The sequence below is a fragment of the Callorhinchus milii genome, unplaced genomic scaffold (genome assembly GCF_018977255.1).
Source record: "Callorhinchus milii isolate IMCB2004 unplaced genomic scaffold, IMCB_Cmil_1.0 Scaffold3, whole genome shotgun sequence".
Taxonomy (NCBI): domain Eukaryota; kingdom Metazoa; phylum Chordata; class Chondrichthyes; order Chimaeriformes; family Callorhinchidae; genus Callorhinchus; species Callorhinchus milii.
Genome location: NW_024704744.1, coordinates 8,134,346 through 8,153,908, shown reverse-complemented (window position 1 = coordinate 8,153,908; position 19,563 = coordinate 8,134,346). Strand labels below are relative to the sequence as shown.

The 19,563-nt window shown below is 42.8% G+C and overlaps 1 protein-coding gene across 1 annotated transcript in view; it reads left to right on the top strand.

Moving 5' to 3' along the window:
* Window positions 1–19,563, top strand: part of lrrc1 (leucine rich repeat containing 1) — a 103,001-nt gene that overhangs the window by 22,659 nt on the left and 60,779 nt on the right. Inside the window, exons 2-4 of the mRNA XM_042333006.1 lie at window positions 1,619–1,736; window positions 12,945–13,023; window positions 13,475–13,564. Coding sequence (XP_042188940.1) covers window positions 1,619–1,736; window positions 12,945–13,023; window positions 13,475–13,564 — 287 coding nt within the window. The remainder of the gene's footprint in view (window positions 1–1,618; window positions 1,737–12,944; window positions 13,024–13,474; window positions 13,565–19,563) is intronic.

Genomic DNA, 19,563 nt, shown 5'->3' with positions numbered 1-19,563 from the left:
GTGTCCCTGGGGCCAAATTTGCGCCGTCTTGAGTTTAGCGACAAATTGAGTGTTCTAAAACAGATGCACTCATCAAGAATACAGCCATTAATCCAACGAGCTTCTTCAGTCATTCCTGCCAGTAATCAGGAATTGTGATGAGTTCAATTTTTTTTTATACGTGTCCCCGGATTTGGTTTACAAAATATGGTCACCCTAGTTGTGAATGAAAGCACTTAAGCTGGACGAAAATGTGTTGGATTTAAGCTGCTGGAAATCGTGGAGTTATCATGGAAATCAAACACTCGTGAATGAACCTGGGTCAGTAGCCCTGTGCGCAGCAAAGTCCTTTAATCCTGGAACTTGGTTAGAATACAGCACAAGTCAGGCTGCAAGAACATCTTGTCTACTAGAGGTACGAGTCCTACAGAGCTCCAGTGGGTTTAGTTCAGACCCCACTGGTCCAGTACCTTTCCCAAGTGGGCGTTACTTGTGTGTGAATTATTCCTTCAGAACATCAACAAATTTAATGATAATAATCATTGCATTTGATGTAGCGCTTTTCACGTCTTCCCGACGTCTCAAAGTGCTTCACAGAATATGCTGCAAAGTGAATTGACTGTATATTTGTGGGAAAAATGCAGCAGCCAATTGCACACAGCAGTGTACCACAAACAGTCATGGATTGAAAATGACCCAATTTATTATTGTTTTGTTTTGGAGGGATTATTATTAGGTGTGTGGAGTAAGGAAACTTGCGCAAGGTTTCGCCCTGCCTGGAATTGAACCAGGTGTCTCGCTTGCAAGGCGAGTGCTCTAACCACTGAGCTACAGGACTCCACTAAATTTCCATTTATAGAGCACCTTTCATGTCAGGAGGATGTCTCATGGCTATTTATAACAATGATAATCCTTGCATTTGATATAGCGCTTGCGAGGTGTGTGCTCTCACCAATATACTAATACCAATATGCTAATACCAATATGCTAGAGGACTCCATATTTGACGCTAGTTGATATTGGTTTATTGGGGACTGAAGACTATTTAAAAAAAATACAATCCTTAACTCTTGAACTTTTACATCCTGAAGTAATGGTCCCTGAATTGCATCAGGGCACCTTTACCTAATGATTATATCAGTTGGTGCATAAGTGGGCGCGAATACTCACACTGACGCGTAAATATTCCTGGCAAAAAAAAGCAAACTTGATGATTAACCCACAAGCTAATTATCAACTTAATGTTGCATCAGGTATGTTTTGTAAGTAGAATGAAGTATGGCAATCCAACAGTGCAATCAGTACTGATGGGGCTGCTTTGTTTCTTGCAGTGCATTTAGTGCCTCAATGGGATGTCTGATTTATATGCAGTGGCTGAGGCTGGCAGCGTGCTATTGTAATATTGTCATAAGGACCAGCCTACGTGAAGAGTAAGACAAGCGTCACTTGTTAACTGGTAGCTCGAGTGGGCGATGTTGTGGGTCTGGTTGTTTAAAGGTTAAAACCCAGCCAGCAATTTTAATTGCAAAGTGCTTTGTGTTTGACAATCACTTCATGGGATTACACTGCGCTTATTCAGAGGGAACTGTGGCTTTCCTTTTAACCTCGCGGTAACCCACGTTTTATTTGCACATTTCAGCCGTTTTTCCAGCTTGTGAAGTTACGAAAACTCGGGCTGAGTGACAATGAAATCCAGCGACTGCCACCGGAAATCGCCAACTTCATGCAGCTCGTGGAGTTGGACCTGTCTCGAAATGGTAAGTTACACAAGAGGTGAACATTGGATTACACTCGTGAATTCCTGTGTATTTATATTTTGGTCAGCTGGGTGTCTGGTACACGCAGAAACTCATCACTATGCTTAAGGGTATCCAAACCAAACTGAGAATTCCACGCATCCCACCAACACATTGAAACCCCAGAGATAGATTGTTGGAATGAAATGTGTACTCTCTTCCTGGAGGGATGCATCCTGCTTACCTAATTACGGAAAGTATTACGCGCAGGTTGGCAAGAGCCAAGGCTTGGGGACCCTCGAGTGTGCATTAGGATACTGTTGGAGTCTAACCAATGTGTATTGAACTAGTGAAGATCTTGGACATTGTGTTGATGTACTGCTCAGTTATTTTTGTGTGGTTGACACTGGTCACTATTAACTTTTATTTGCAAGAAATGCACTCTTTCCTTGGAGCTCGCTTGCTCTTATCTGACCTTGTTATACTCCTTTCCCTCTGAATGGTATTTTGTGAACACCTGGTTCAGTTGGTGGCACTCTCGCCTCTGAGTCAGAAGGTTGTAAGTTAGAAGTGCCATGGTGGGTCTTAGACTCGCAGGCCAGAACATTCACACTATTCTAGGCAACTGCGGGTTCGATCGTTAGTATGATTTCATTTTTTTCTTGATTGAATATTTCTTGATTCATTACATAAATCAAGAAATATTCGATCCACAAAATTTATTGTGTGGTCCGACTGTAAAGGTTGTCCACCACTGGTTTAGGCTGATGCTCCAATGAGTTGCTGGGATGCACTGCATTATCAACACAGAAACTGTCCTGTTAAACTGAGATGTTAAACTGAGGTCCCTTCTTTCTGTTCAGGTGGATGTTAAAATTCCCGTGGTACAATTTGAAAAGAGAAGTGAGTTTAGAATACGTTAGAATATACAGTACAGAAACAGGCCGTTCGGCCCAACTGGTCTAAGCCGGCGGTTATACTCCAAATGAGCCTCCTCCTGCCCTTCCTCAACTAAGCCTTCAAGCATAACCTTCTATTCCTTTCTCCCTCATGTAACTATCGAGCTTCCCCTTAAATACATCTGTGCTATTCACCTCAAGAACTCCTTGTGGTAGCATGTTCCACATTCCCACTACTCACTGTGTGAAGAAATTTCTTCTAACTTCCCGATTTGATCTATTTGTGACTATTTTATATCGATGGCTCGAGTTTCTCTGAGTGTCCTAGCCAACAATCCCTCAGATAAAATTGATCACTCACTTCATAACTGTTTGCGGAGACATGGCTGTGTGCACATTGCCTGTCGCATTCACCGACACGTGGAGTCCTGTAGCTCAGTGGTTAGAGCACTCGCTTTGCAAGTGAGAGACCTGAGTTTAATTCCAGGCAGAGGGCGAAACCTTGGGCAAGTTTCCTTACTCCACACAGAGCCTAATGATAATCTCGCCAAAAAAACCAAAACAATAATAAATTGGTCATTTTCAATCCATGACTGTTGTGGGACACTGCTGTGCGCAATTGGCTGCCTCGTTCGCCCACAAATATACGGTCAATTCACTTTACAGCATATTCTGTGAAGCGCTTTGGGACGTCTAGAAGACGTGAAAAGCGCTATATCAAATGCAAGGATTATTATTATTAATAATTTGTTGCTTTGGTTCACAGAAACTTTGTGAAGTGCGTAGAGATGTTCTCTAGTTTCCTGCCTTTGGGAATGGTATTATACCTTAAATCCTCGACTGGGTGGGATAGCATTTATGCTACATTTATGAACTAGAGTTAAAAGGATGGTCATCATAACACAATTCAGTGTACATTTACATAGCAGCTTCCACATCGGGAGGATGTCCCCAAGTGCTTGACAGTTCTGACTTTACATCGCTGGGCTGTAATTCACACTTGGTATCTGCAAATGTCGCTGAGATTTTCCTTTCTAATCATTTCCTCACAAGTAAAGATTGACTGTACGATAGAGATGGGCTTGAGGATAAAAAGACAAGCTTTTTGCCTAAACCTGTGTTTGCAATGCCTGACACTGTGTTGAATTAGGTTTTTCAAGAGACCGTTGGTGATCATTTACATCCTCCCTTTTTCTGATCTCTTGTCTGACAGACTGAGCAGATAACATGAGTCAGACTGTCAGAGTAAATATGAAGAGGATGATTAAGCAGCAGGAAGATCTAATAATAATCCCTCCAAAACAAAAAACAATAATAAATTGGTCATTTTCAATCTACGACTGTTTGTGGGACATTGCTGTGCGCAATTGGCTGCCGCGTTCGCCCACAAAAATACAGTCAATTCACTTTACAGTGTGTTCTGTGAAGCGCTTTGGGATGTCCTCCCGACGTGAAAAGCGCTATATCAAATGCAAGGATTATTATTATTATTATTATTAATGGAAGTCTGCGCTGTTTCACATTGACAAGATTGTCTTTAGATTAATTGCCAAAGACACGGTTGAGATGTGTAATTTTAGCTGCTTTACCTCAGTAAGAGTTATGGGCTGTGATATGGAAAGTACTTTTTTTTAATATATGGTTTCATGCCTCAACAGACAACTTCACAATGATTTTCTAAAAAAGGGAATTAAGGCAAACTTTTTTTAAAAATGAGAACATTTTTTTAAAAATGAGAACATTTTTTTAAAAATGAGAACACCCTGGGATTTTTTCAAACCCCTAAAGTTCCTCATAATAATAATAATAATCCTTGCATTTGATATAGCGTTTTTCACGTCTTCTCGACGTCTTAAAGCGCTTCACAGAATATGCTGTAAAGTGAATTGACTGCATATTTGTGGGCGAAACGCGGCAGCCAATTGCGCACAGCAATGTCCCACAAACAGTCGTGGATTGCAAATGACCAATTTATTATTGTTTTGTTTTGGAGGGATCATTATTAGGCGTGTGGAGTATAGAAACTAGCCCAAGGTTTCACCCTGCCTGGAATTGAACCCAGGTGTCTTGCTTGCAAGGCGAGTGCTCTAACCACTGAGCTACAGGACTCCACGACTCATGGACTCATGGCTTCTGCCTTTACTTTTAAGGGCTGCAGGAGACAGTTCAATTAATTGGAGACTGAATTTAGGACTTTTTCCAAGATATTATGCAATCTGAGATCCCAAGGAAATGATATTAAGGCTAAAACCATGAGACATTTCATATTTATCTTTGTTGTCATTCTAGTAAAGGGTCTTGAGGCTTAGCTATAATTAATCCTCTTCCATCGATTGCCACGCTCACCCACAAAATACCTGCACTCACACCACTTTACAATGTATTACATGGCTCCACGATGTGATAAAGCGCTGTATCAAATGCAAGGATTATTATTTTTATTGTTAGTGAACATTCTCAGCCATTCTACCATCTGCTCTCTGGAAACCCATCCAGTCCCTCCACATTGCTCTTCCTTCAAAACATGTCTTGAGACCTATTTTTTTAGTTGCACTTTTAGCCACCTTTTCCCCCCACCTCACACACACACACACACACACACACAGCTCAGACTCCCAGTCTGCTGGGTGAAGGGCTTTGAGACATCCTCTTGATGTGAAAGGTGGTATATAAATGTAAATTGTTGTTGTTGTTCCTTTTGCATTGTTCTCATCTGCTTATAACCAGGGTAATCAATATCTCTACTAATAAAGATGAACTGTCTGTCCGCTAAGAACGCAATAACCGATTAACGTAGAGATATGATTTATAGCTCATTGGAGAGGTCTTGCAAGGAGGAGTGCCATGGGCATATTCGTTTTCAGGGATCTCCTATCGTTGATGAGCTATATTAAAAAATGCTTTAATTAAGCCCCAAAATATAAGGTATGCGTAGTGTTCTGCAACAAAGTAGCGACAGAGCTACTTCACGCATCCTTCTAGCGAGATACATCGGGAGACACACACAGAGAGGGAAGAGAGTGGTTTAAAAAAACTCAATGCAATCTCACCCCCCCCCGCCCCCCCCCCCCCCCCCCCAATACGCTGAGTCACATAATCGTTCGTGGGTAAGAGTGATGAAGTGAGAGAGGGATTTTGGGGGGAGGGAGGGGGCAGAAGGGAAAGATAAACAAGCTCATCACACATGTATGGCAATTTTGCTTATGGTGTACACACAGTGTTTATGACATGTTGAATGGTTTGTGAGTGTTCAAATCCCTTCACTCTCTGGCACCTCCCTACCTCTCCGACTCCTCAATCCCCAATCCACCATCCGGCACTTCCATTCGACTGGCACCGACCTCCTGCTCATCCCTTGCATCCTCTGCCCCATCATCGGAGGTCGCACTTTTAGCCACTACGCCCTGAAACTTTGGAACGCTCTCCCTCAATCCCTCTGCCTTGCCCCCTTTCTCCTTCCCCTTTTTCAAGTCCCACCAGAAAACCTTTCTCTTCGACTGTGCTGACGGCACGGTCAAAGAAGTCGTCAGGCTCCACCACAGTTAAGCACTCTGAGACGCTACCCGGCATGGAGGGCGCTATATAAGTGCAAGTTGTTGTTGATTGGTATCACTGAAATCTGCTTCCATATTGGATTCTTTGGTTGCAGGTTTAGCTAATACTGTATAAATGTGAACAAATCATTTATAATTGAGAATAATAACACTTAACTGTTGCACTTAGCTATTGGTTGTTAACATTTGTGGGTTTTTTCTTTACAAAAGTTTTTAATGGATATTATGGGGGTTGAAGTGGTTTTGAAATGCAGTCTTTAAAGTGCGGCATAACTAGATGCTAATTAGGATTCTTGTGCAGAGCTGCTTTAAATCAGATAATTGTTTAAACTTAAGATTGTGTGGGTCTTAGTTAGATTGGCTTGCCTTTTTTTTAATAATAACATAATCATTTTATTTGATAAAATATTTGATCAAATAAAATGAGCGGTTTATCACAATGTTGAAACAGTCTCAAAGTGCTTCAGAGAATTTTTACTGTAAACGGTAGTGAGCCTATAATCGCAAGAAACAAAGCAGTCCAATTACTCACAGCGATGTTTCCACAAACAGGCCTGAAGTGAATAGCCGGTTTTATCTGGAGGTTTGTTAGTTTGAGAGAGAACTTGCATGTGACCTTTAATGTCCACCTGAACAGGCAGACGGGACGTCGGTTTAACATCAAAAGACGGCACCTCCAACATTGCAGCACACCCCCAGTGTCAGCCTAGACCCATGAGCTCAAAGTACCTATTTGGGTCTTGAACCTATTACTGTCTGATTAGTGGTGAGAGATCCATTAACTGATCCAGGTTGGCACCTTTGTTTTCTATTTACACTGTTCTCCATCGCAAAACATTTTTTATCTCTCCCGTCTGTCTGGTGATCTGTCATCTGGGTTGAGGTTGTGGTGTTTTTGTTTCAGTTGAGTGAACTATCTTTGCTTTGCGTGTGATGGTCTATATAAATCTTTATTTGACTGCTTCTTGGTGTTGCATAAGCATCACCGATGTCCGTTTTCCTTTTTCCCTGGAGGAACAAACTGCCAAGTGTCATGAGAAGTGACACAAAGGATTAATTGAAAAGACTATCACACCTTAGGTGACTGTAATTATTTTCATTAATATCTCCATTGAAATGCTGTGAGGAACTCGGGCACAATTTCTAGAGCAGGTAGTTTGCTCGTGCGCGAAAGCTCATTGGCTGCATCGTGGCTTCCTGGATTGAATTATTGTGTAGTTCAAGACAAAAGTACCTCATTTATAATACAGTGGCTTGGGGGGAGGAAGGGTCCAGGGGTCAGTAAGGTGAGACTCCCAAGGGGTCCGTGAGGTGAGACCCTAAGTTATAACGGGTCATGTTTTTATAATAATCGTTGCATTTGACATAGCGCCTTATCACTTCATTAAGACGCCTCAAAACGCTTCACAGAATATACCATAAGTGCATTGACTGTACATTTTGTGTGGCCACCGGACAGGACTTTCCACATCGTCAGGTTGCTGCCGGTGTGTTTACTGAATTGCATAAAGGAGCTGTCTGATAAGCTACTGCTCCCCCCCACCCCCCACCTCACTCCTCCGTGCCCACCTTAACAAATCTTCTCGAGACTTATCTTTCAGTCGGTGTTTTGGATCTCCCGGGGCAAATCCTTGACCGTGCAGCATCTTGGGACGTGCTCCTGACGTAAAAAGTGCTGTGCAAATGTCATTTGTTGCTTAAGATGTTGTCCCAACAAGAAAGGAGTCGTATAAATGCAAAGTGTTGTTGACTGCCCTGCACTTGAGCACAATGCACGATTTCATTGCTCCGAGACGCTCTCCTGCATGAAGGACATTTGATAAGTGCAAGTTCTTATTAATGCGTAGGAGACCAGCTAGTCAGTGCTGGGAGGGATACCACACTTTCTGTATACTGTGCTCCATGATGCGCCTGGATTTTAAACGTGAATCCTGTAGCATATTGGTTAGAGCACTCGCCTCGAGTCGACCTGGGATCGATTCCCAGGCAGGGCGATGTGTCTTAGGCAAGTTTCCTTACTCCACGCGATTCAGTTTACCCAGCGGTAAACCCTCCCCAGATGCGCAGTTCAGTTGTAACAGTGATGTGATGTGCTGACAACCGTCTTTTGTGATGTTGTTGTCACCATCAGACACTTGTCATTTCCCTTTCTACCATCTCCAGCATGAATTTCTTGCTGTATGTTTGAGTTCATACTTGAGCTGTAGAGGGCTCTGGTCAGGCCGCATCTGGAGTAAGTACTGTGTTCAATTCTGGTCAGTGCAACATGGGATGGTGGACTGGGCTGCCCAGGCCTGAGAAACTGTGAAGAGGAGAGCACCAAGGCTGATCCTTGTGAACAACAACATCAACTTGCAATTATATCGTCCCCTTCATGGAGAGTTGTGTCCCAGAGCGCTTCACAGCTGCGGAGTCTGATAATGAGCCAGGGGGAGAGGGAGGGCAGAGGTGACCGTAAGCACGATCAAAAAGGAACATCTTTAGGTGGGATTTGAAGATGGGGAGCCAGGGCGAGGCGGAGGGATTGAGGGAGAGAGTTCCAGCGAACAAGGCTGATGAAGTGAACATAACCCATTGCAAAGCAGTACACCAACTCTACCCGCCCAAGTTACAAGCACTATGGGACACTATCCTGCGTGAGCGACGCTACATGCAAGTTGTAACATAAACAAAACCGCATCAAGAACTTGTATTTATATAGCACTCTTTATGCAGGATAGCGCCTTGGAGTGTTACACAATGGTCATCGAGCCGGGGAATAGCGGGTTGTGGGGGGCAAGGACAAACTTAAGTAAACAAATGAGTCACCGTGAAATAAGATCAGGAGTTTATGCTCGTGTGAGACAGGGTGGAGGCAGGGAGGAGAACATCGAAATGACGCATTCACAACAGAGATTCAGCCCATTTGAACTCATCTGTTCCAGCCATCATTTCAGTGTTTCTCATCCCATCCCATATGATATATTAATACCTGCTCACAGTGACCAAGCCCGATTTAAGATACTTGGGAGGTGGGGCTGTTCTCAATCATGGTTTGCTACTGCTGCTGCTGTTGTTGTTGTAATTTTGTTGTTGTTGTTGCTGTGCCTGCTAAACTGATGATTGGTTTCAGAGAGCAGGAGAAGCTGAAGTTGTCCCTCGATAGAATTCACTGGTGGTCTCACTGTAATTGAGGGAAATGGGGAATAAACCAAGATTCCTGCCATTCTGGGACTCGGAGTTGTCATTAGTTCCTGTGGAATTCTCTTCAGATAATAAGCGCAGGTTCCTTTAGCTGTCAGTGAAGAGGGTGGGGTCCTGTAGCTCAGTGGTTAGAGCACTTGCTTTGCAAGCGAAAGTTCAATTCCAGACAGGGCGAAACCTTGGGCAAGTTTCCTTACTCCACACGCCTAATAATAATCCCTCCAAAACCCAAAACAATAATAAATTGGTCATTTTCAATCTACGACTGTTTGTGAGACATTGCTGTGCGCAATTGGCTGCCGTGTTCGCCCACAAATATACAGTCAATTCACTTTACAGTGTGTTCTGTGAAGCGCTTTGGGACATCCTCCCGACGTGAAAAGCGCTATATCAAATGCAAGGATTATTATTATTATAGCTCATCTAATTTATGCGATTTGAGCGAAGGAGGCGGGTGAGGTATAAGCAAGTTGGAGAAGTGATTTGTAGGTGAGCGTGAAGATCTTGAAATTGATCTGTTCCGAGATAGGGACGCAAAGGAACCTGACAAGTGTGATGGGGCTGCAGAAGTTGGTATTGATGAGGATAAGTGGGATTTTGTGAATGGTGGAGCTGAGGAGATTGGTGAATAAGGGATGGGAGAGTTTGAGGGATTCAAGGCATTCCATTATGAAAGCATGGCTGACTGTTTAAGCAATGTTGGATGTGGGGTATGGTCAGGCTATGGTGGTGTGGCAGAGCTAGAGGAAATGTTCCTGGTCAGGGAGTGGGTGCAAGATCAAACTGGATGCTTAGATTGCGCGCAGGCTCGGTGAGTCTGGGGATTGACTGAGGATGTAAAGAAGATTGGAGCTGCAGGTGAGAAGATGTTGATGGGATCCAAAGAGGATGGCTTCTGACTTGTCCATGTTCAGCTGTAGAAAGTTGGGGTTCACCCAGGACTTGATAATAATAATAATCCTTGTATTTGGTATAGCGCCTTATCACGTCTTCGAGACATCTCAGAGCGGTTCACAAAACATACTGTAAAGTGAATTGACTTGTATTATTTGCAGGCAAAACATGGCAGCAATTGCGCACAGCAGCGTCCCACAAACAGTCATGGATTGATTGACCAATTTATTATTTTTTTTGAAGGAATTATTACCCCCGGAAAAGCGATCCGCCAATCGACTTCTTACTTACTGCTGGGTAAACAGAGGCGTGTGGAGTAAAGGAATTGAACCCAGGTCTCTCGCTTGTGACCCAAGTGCTCTAACCACTGAGCTTCAGGTCTCCACGTCCCGTAGCTCAGTGGCTGATGTCTAACAAGCAGAATGAGAGAACATTAGTGGACCAGAGGGTTGTGGCTAAAAATAGATATAGGTGTCATTGGCACACAGCTGAAAGTTGATGCCATGTCTGCAGATAATATCACCAGGAGAGAGCATGTAAATGACAAAAAGGAGTTCACAAGTAATTGCTGTCAAGTACAGTAAGTGTGTATGTATCGGCAAACTGATTTGCACACAAATTGACATGAGCAGTTTATCTGTTGCTATTGAAGAAAATATTGCTCGTGATGCTGGGAGAAACTCTCTTCTCTTTTTGACTGGCACCTTGAGATCTTGAACATCCACCGGATCAAGCAGACAGGACGTTGATGGAATGTCTCTTCCGAAGAATTGCACCTAGAAGTGTTAAGGTTGACAAGGTTGTGAGGTTATTTTGTGTTAATGATTAATGATTTTGTGTTAATCCACTGGAGGCCCATTACCTCTCAGATATCTTCATTGACACTCTGCAATGATACAATAGTAAGGTAGCTTGTTGGTGCAGTTCAGTGAAAGTTGTTCACATTGATGAAGGATTGTCTTCAAAGAGGTTGTGATCAGTGAAATCTTTCACAGCCTATTGGGAAGAGGAGTTAAACAAACAAGTGGTCTTTGTATTCTTTAGTTGCCCCTTAAATTCATGCACAAGATTGAATTTCTTGGTAAGTAATCTGTTACCTGTGAATTTGTATGCATTGTCTGTGCTTTGTTTCACTAATTCAGAATATTAATAATAGTAATCCTTGTGTTTGACATTATCACTTGGAAGAATTTTACAGCAATCATAACCACTAAGCCCATATCTTCAATTTTTGTTTAAATTAATATGAAATACAGTATTTGATTACTGGAGAGCATCTGTTTATGCGTCGTCTAGGATTAAAATTAACCACACTATTCTAGTCGCAGATTTTTCATAACTTCTGTTGCAGAATAACCAATACATATTTACCTCACTTGTGTCTGTAGGGAGGGGAGGCATTGACCCTTTGTGTTCAAGTTGATTAATAATCCTTGCATGGATTATAGCACCTTTCACATTGGATATACTGTAAAGTGGATTGACTGTGTTTTGTGGGTGAATGAGGCAGCCTATTTGTGCACAGCTTGTTTGAGTTTGGAGGAAGGCATGATAGAGCAACCGGCCTCGTTCATCAGAAGGGTATGGGGGAGGCAGGATAGACCAGCAAGCTATACAGTTTTAGCTGGTTAAACTCCAGCAGTTACCTTAACACGCACTCTGGGATCCCCATGTCTTGATTCTTGCCAACCTGTGCCTAACTCTCTCCGGAATTAGGTAATAGGATGCGTCATCAGGGACAGAGTGTGCATTTGATTCCGGACATGGGGGAATTATGTGTAAGTGGCATATGTGTGTTGAACTCCATGAGGTTTGGATACTCTTAAGTATGGTAATGGGTTTGTACATGTGTCAGATACCTGGCTGACCAAAAAAAAGAGGCACTGGTGTCAGCTTAGACAATGTGATTACAAGTCCTGATGTGTGGCTTGAACCACAACCTTGTGACTCTGAGACAACTGCGCTATCACTGAGCCAGGCTAATTATGTATTTGATTAGTTTGCACATTATTGGGTGATGCTTCAGTTGTATTGTGCTGGGGATACAAATTAGATTGTATTTAACAGTAACATTAGGTGCTACAATTACATTGCTTGCCCATTGAGAGACAGCGAGTGTATTGCATGAAACATTCATAGCTGGTGCTCAACTTGAAGTGAAGTTCCTTTTACTTTAAATAGTGGTCTTCACACAGATCAGCGTCTCAGAGTGCTTAACAGGCGAGCCAGGGGAGAGGAGAGGTGACTGAAAGCAAGGTTGAAGGGGAAAGTCTTCAGTCATGATCTAAAAGAGGGAAGGAGGGGGCAAAACAGAGGGATTGAGGGAGAGATTTGCAAAGCTTCGAGGCGTAATGGCTGAAGGGGCGATGATGGAGTGGAGGCGATGGAGTGTGTCGAGCAATTGGCCAGAGCCAGCTGAGCGGAGGCAGCGGGTAGTGTAGTGGGTAGAAAGCAGGTCAGAAAGGTAGGGAGGTGCCATGGTAAAAGGAATTTGTAGGCGAGTGAGAGGTAGTTTAAATGCTACCTTCACACATTGCACTTGTGGAAAATTATCAGCATAAAGCATCGTTGGTGCCAAATGTGTGACTTGCTTGCATTTTAATTTTCTACAATAACTTACTGGTTCGATTGCTTACTGGTTCGATTGTGCTTTTGCTAAGCACAGGACTAACTCGTATTTCTTTTTTGTCTTCTTGTAGATATAATGGAAATTCCGGAAAGCATCTCATTCTGCAAATTGTTGCAAGTAGCAGATTTTAGTGGCAATCCCATAACCAGGTAAAAACAGTCAGACGCTACCCAGCTGTTCAAAATGTGCTTCTTTATACCTGCTGTCAGCATATACCTATGTGGTCCCTCTTGGTGACATTGTCCATGGTGTGGGGTCCACTTCCACAAATGCACGCCATTGATGGGGCAGAATGGGAGGGGGGCAGAAAGCAAGATACTTAGCTGAGTGGCATTTGAGAAACATTAGTACAGGGAGAGGTGATTGAATGCTGTGTGGAATACAGGTAGTGGTTGGATGAGGGAGCCTGGTGCAGGAGAGGGCCCGGGCTGCAGAGTTCTGGACGATCTGCAGCTTGTTTTGAGGAGAGCTGGGGAATCCAATGAACTGGGCATTCAAATGGATATCTTGGATGTTTCACATGCTCGAAGCGGGGGGACAAGCTGCGGGTTGTAAACTTATATAAGGTTTCCACACTGACTCATGATCTTCCTGCTGCAGGTTGCCCGAAAGCTTTCCCGAGCTGCAAAACTTGACGTGTCTCTCCCTCAATGACATCTCGCTGCAAATGCTTCCTGAAAACATTGGCAAGTAAGTTCACCGCACTCGCTCGGACCTCCTTCAAGGTCTGAGGCCTGAAACGCACGACTGGTCTAGATTTGTGAATCAAACTTTTGTTCAATACTGGGTATAATTGTGGAACCTTCTTCAATTCAGTCTTAATTGGACAACCGCTTGCTTTTTTATTCCCTTACATTCAAATACCTATATCTGCCATATACCATCCCGATCTCTGTGATCTCCTGCAACCCTATTCCCCCAGTCACTTCCTCTGTTTAGCCACCTTCATGACTTCCTCATGCTCCCCCCTCCCCCCACTCCCACCCAGCTTGCTTTGCCCCAACATTGATGGACGAACCGTCAGCCACTTTGTTCCTGCCCTCTGGAACTCTTTTCCGAACCCCTCCGCCTCATCCCTCCCTGTTTGCTTTCAAAACTTGTCGAAAGACTTTGATTGCACTTTCACCCATCTTTCCTCCCTCCGTTCCTGCCTGAACTCCCAGTCCGTCTTTATAAAGCACTTTGAGATGTTCTGTGTGAAAGACGCTGATTAAGGGCAAGTTGCTGCTTCTCAAAAGCTTCACACCTTTATTGAAGAGTATTCCACAATTGTGCACAGTCTTACATTGCGAGTTATTACCCCATGTGAAGGATGCTATATAAATGCAAGTTATTATTGTTTTATATATTTACCTAAGAACATAAGGAATGTAAGACGAAAAAAGACCAAGATCCATCTAGTTCACCTTCCACTTCCTGGTGGTCACATGCACATATGTCCCAAATGACTTATGTACTATATCCCATAATGTTATTTCCTAAAAGAAAACTATCTAATCTGTGTTTGAAAGAATCAACGCTTCCTGCTTCAACCGTCTTCCTAGTTCCATTAAATATTTATCTTTAGTAAAGGGAGTTAACAAAGATGAGATGGATATCTTGTCTCTGGTTGACTTGGTGCCAGTATAGTTTTATTGAAAGTTTAGTGCCTATTGCCGTGATGTATCTGTTTGATTTCTACCCAGGAGTTATTTCACTACAATCAGTTGCATGTTATAATACAGCGCATGAAAGTAAATTTCAAGAACCGAATTAATAAGCGTGACCAATGAGAGTTAACTGATCTCTGCAATGCTCCATGGTGCAGATGTCTATGGCAGCCTTTCTGCCCCCACCCTTTGGGTCTCCATCCCACAGCCCCTTCGTTTCGCTCTCTCCCTTGCCTCCTTCAAGGTCCGTCTCAAGACCCTCGTCTTCAACCACACCTTCGGTCACCCTCCTACCTCTACACTCCCTGCCCTCCACCCCTCCTGATCCCAACCACCAGCTCGGGTTCAAATTGCTGCCTGTCCAGTGCTTTGGGATTCCTTCCGATGTGAAAGGAGCTATAAAAATTTTGTTGTTGAACACTGTCGTGCAAGGATTTTAATGTCTGAAAATGGATAATTGTATTCTCTCTGTTTTCTTTTTAAAACTTAGAGGCTGTGATTGTTCTCTTGCTGTCTTTTCGTGGAGTCCTGTAGCTCAGTGGTTAGAGCGCTCGCTTTGCAAGTGAGAGACCTGAGTTCAATTCCAGGCAGAGGGCGAAACCTTGGGCAAGTTTCCTTACTCCACACAGAGCCTAATAATAATCCCTCCAAAAAACAAAAACAATAATTAAATTGGTCATTTTCAATCTACGACTGTTTGTGGGACATTACTGTGCGCAATTGGCTGCCGCGTTCGCCCACAAATATACAGTCAATTCACTTTACAGTGTGTTCTATGAAGCGCTTTGGGACATCCTCCTGACGTGAAAAGCGCTATATCAAATGCAAGGATTATTATTATTTCTAATTTATACCCTTTCAGTCTTGTTGACCTCTCTCTCGCTTTTTGTTTTAAGTCATGTTATCTCAGCTAGTAAACGATTGCTTGGCAAATTACAAATGAAGGGAAAGTATTGAAGTTTCATGTGAAAGGCAATTGATTGAATCGTCCTGTGTTAGTCCAATGGATTGTTTTCTGTCACTGCAAAAAATATCATTGACAAAGAGCATTTAAATAAACCTGCAATGTATGACTTTATTTAAAAAGAAGGCGAAGCTTCGAAGCTGCAAAAACAATCGTGGATTTTTTTGAAAAAACTGGGATTTAGGTAGTTTCTAAAATCTTTTTAAAAATGTTTTCGTTTCATGCCTCTTAACTTATTTAGCTGCAGGGGAGGCAGAGGGAGGTATTGATGTTTTATGTAAGGATGCTGGGATTTATTTGGCTAAGCAGTTTGGGATCCTATCTGCATAAAAGAAATTGGAAAATGGGAAAATCAAAATTTAATGTGTGCAATTAACTGCTTTTGAAAATAGCAAAGGTAAGCACCTGTTCTTACTCATGCCCTCAATTACTTTGCAACTGCTGGTAATTATGGGCTTGAGTGATGGAAGTTAATGTTGATGTCAAGTTAGTGCATCAGATGGACCTGGATATGTGTGTATTGTGGACCCCACTCTTTCTCCCACTGCACAAAAAAAACCCTCCCTCCATTCTCAATGGGAATGTCCATGGAATAATAATAATAACAATGATAATAATCCTTGCCTTTGATGTAGTGTCTTATCACATCGTTGAAACATCTCAAAGCGCTTCACAGGATATACTATAAAGGGAATTGATTGTGCATTTTGTAGGCGAAATGTGGCAGCCAATTGCGCACAGCAGTGTCCCACAAACACTTGTGGATTGAGTGTCCACATTCTTCTTCTTATGCTTTTGGGGAGGAAGGGATTATTATCTGCGGAAAGCGGTCCGACAATCGACCAACAACAATGTTCCTGCTTACTGCTAGGAACATTACTGTGTGCAAATTCGCCTAGAGTTGGCTTACAAATACACAGTTACTACACTTTACAGTGAATTCTGTGAAGCGATTTTGAGATGTTCTCCTGACATGAAACGGGTTGTACCAAACGCAAGAAATAGTTGTTGAGCTCTGCTCTCTAAACAAGCAAAAAAAATTGACAACCCATGTAGCGATTCATAACAAAATAGTTTCCAGAATTCGCATAACATGTGCCATGTCCTTGCCCATATCAAGGGAATAACATTTTAATAATGGGTACGGGGAGAGTTGTGCTTTCTAAATGACGTACAGCTGGAATATGTTTCTCATCCATAGAACCTACGTGCTGAAGTTTCTAAGATTAAGATTTCTCAAAATCAAACATGCTAATAATAATTAATAATAATAATAATGCATTTGATATAGCGCCTTATGTCATTGAGACATTGGAAAGCGCTTCACAGAATACATTGTAAAGTTGATTGACTATGTATTTTATGGGTGAAACACGGTAGCTAATTGCGTAATGGTGCGGGGGGAGCGAAGTTTAGTTCAGCAGCTAGAAAGCTGTGTGGGAGAAATTCCACTCGTGTCTAGGCATTTACTGTTAGCATTTCAGAACACGCAGAAATTCAGTGAACTTCTCAAAATTAAGATTGCGTTTTAAAAATTTGCTGAATACTACAGTCCCCAAAACTGCTGACATTTTGTCTAGGTCTGGACCCTGATGTAAATTCCCCGCTTTGTGTCCATAGTAATAACATTAATAAGCCTAATAATAATCCCTCCAAAACAAAACAATGATAAATTGGTCATTTTCAATCCACGACTGTTTGTGGGACACTGCTGTGCGCAATTGGCTGCTGCGTTTCGCCCACAAATATACAGTCAATTCACTTTACAGTATATTCTGTGAAGCGCTTTGAGACGTCGAGAAGACATGAAAAGCGCTATATCAAATGCAAGGATTATTATTATTATTATTAGTTGTTAATAGTTTGTGGAACAATTGCCTAGAAGGTGCTTGCAGTGTTTGGAAAGTGTAGGGGAGAATTGTCTTGTCTTTTCAAGTGTGTAGTGTACATATTGTTTTCATTATTCAGAAATATCTGGTACAATAACACACCATAGAAGCAATGTGTGAAGGAGACTTGCATGAATGTAACTGGTGTAAAATATGGATAATTTATACAGATCTCTCACGGGTTGGGGCAAATTTATCCTGATCTATTGCGATTCTATTTAAAGCAACCATGTGAAGCAAATGCATTTAATGAAAAGTGCTCCCCTGTAGGTATTCCTTCTATATAAAAAAAAACGTGGCTTATAAGAAAGGTTCTCAAAACCATAAAAGTTAATGTGAGCCAATGTTGACACCCAGAGCAGCACAAACAAGTGCAGGGTTTTTGTCATTTACTGGATTTTGATCTGGAGGTAGTCCTGGTGTGTGACTGATAAACTAAGGCTTTCCTATTGGCCCTACCTTAAGATTGGCACTGAGGTTGATCCAACACGTCATCGGAACAGTACCAGGTCTGAGCACACATCCGTGAAGGAACTTGGAGGGAGGGAAAATTATTATCTAAAGCCAAAGATATAAGAATTTTCCTTTTTGTTTTAAATAACTGTGTGCTGGTCTTTTCTAAAATTTCTTTCATCACCCCAGTACAAATCACTTCATGCCCTGGCACCTCTTTATCGCTCCGACCTACCTACACCCCACTCCTCCACCCGCCCCCTTCACTCAGCTGGCTCCAGCTTCCTGCTTGTCCATCGTTCCCTCTGCTCCACTACGCCCCGTGACTCTGGAACTCTCTGACTCAATCTTTCCGCCTTGCCCCCTCCTTGTCCTTCAGATCACGCCTGAAGACCTTCCTCTTTGACCATGTCTAGGGTCACCTCCTCTCTCTCTCCCAGTCTCGCATCAAGCTCCAGCACTGTTAAACGCTCCAAGATGCTACCAGTTGCTGTTGCTGTTTTTATTCATCTTAAGAGTATCGCCCCAGAATGTTGCCTCTGCAATGCTTGTCTTGTTTCTTGTGCTCTGTGGTTCTGGTCGTTTGGCAACAGATTTCCTTTTAAACAGCGAGCAGGGATGCAGTGTTCTGTTAGTGTTCCCAGTTAAATGGAAATTCCCTGTCTAAGAGGACAGCACACAGCGTGTGTTCTTCTGGGTCAGTTGTGTTGCACAGAAGCAGAAATACTTCACGGCGCTCGGTGGATGGGTTTTTGGTCTTTTGGCACTTACTCTCTGGAACTCTTGAGGAGTCCGTCCGACTTGCTTTCCCTTGTTCAAGGTGGAGTCCTGTATCGTAGGTTAGAGCACTTGCCTCGCAAGCGAGAGGACCCTGGTTCGATTCCCGGGCAGGGTGAAACGTTAGGCAAGTTTCCTTATTCCACGTGACTCTGTTTACCTAGCAGTAAATAGGAACCTGGTTCTTAGTCGATTGACAGATCGCTTTTCCGGGGGTAATAATCCCATCAAATTTTTAAAAAAATATAATAATTTGGTCAATCAATCCACAACTGTTTGTGGGACACTGCTGTGCACAATTGGCTGCTGCGTTTCGCCCACAATATATACAGCTAATTCGTTTTACAGTATATTCTGTGAAGCACTTTGAGTCGTCTTGAAGACGTGATAAGGCGCTATATCAAATGCAAGGATTATAATTATTCTTATTCTTTTTATTATTATAAGGTACATCTCAAGAACTATTACCTCTTTGACCATGCTTTTGGTTATCATGGTCCTCCCCACCCCCTTTGGCTCCCACCCCCAGCTCGGGTGCCAAGTCAGGCATGATAGAACTGTAAGTTTGTGTTATATGAGTTCTCAGCCTGGCCTTTGATAAAGAGCCTCATCATCAGGTTGTCAACATCTTAAAGCTCTTCACAGATTTTACATGGAAGTGAAGTGACTGTGCATTTGTATCCGAATGTGGCAGCCGGTTTATGCACAGCAGCGTCCTGCAAACAGCCATGAAATAAATGATTTTTTTTTTCTCTGGAGGATTGTTTCCCCGGACACCGGGAGAAAGTCCTTTCTTTTTTCTGGATCTTTAACGTCAACCTGGGTCAGACAGGACCTTGGTTTAACGTCTCATCCGAAGGACGGCACCTCAGACCACGTAACAACAATTTGCATTTATGTAGCGCCCTTTGTGTAGAGTATGTGTAGTGTCGGAGTGCTTCACTGTGGCGAGGTTGG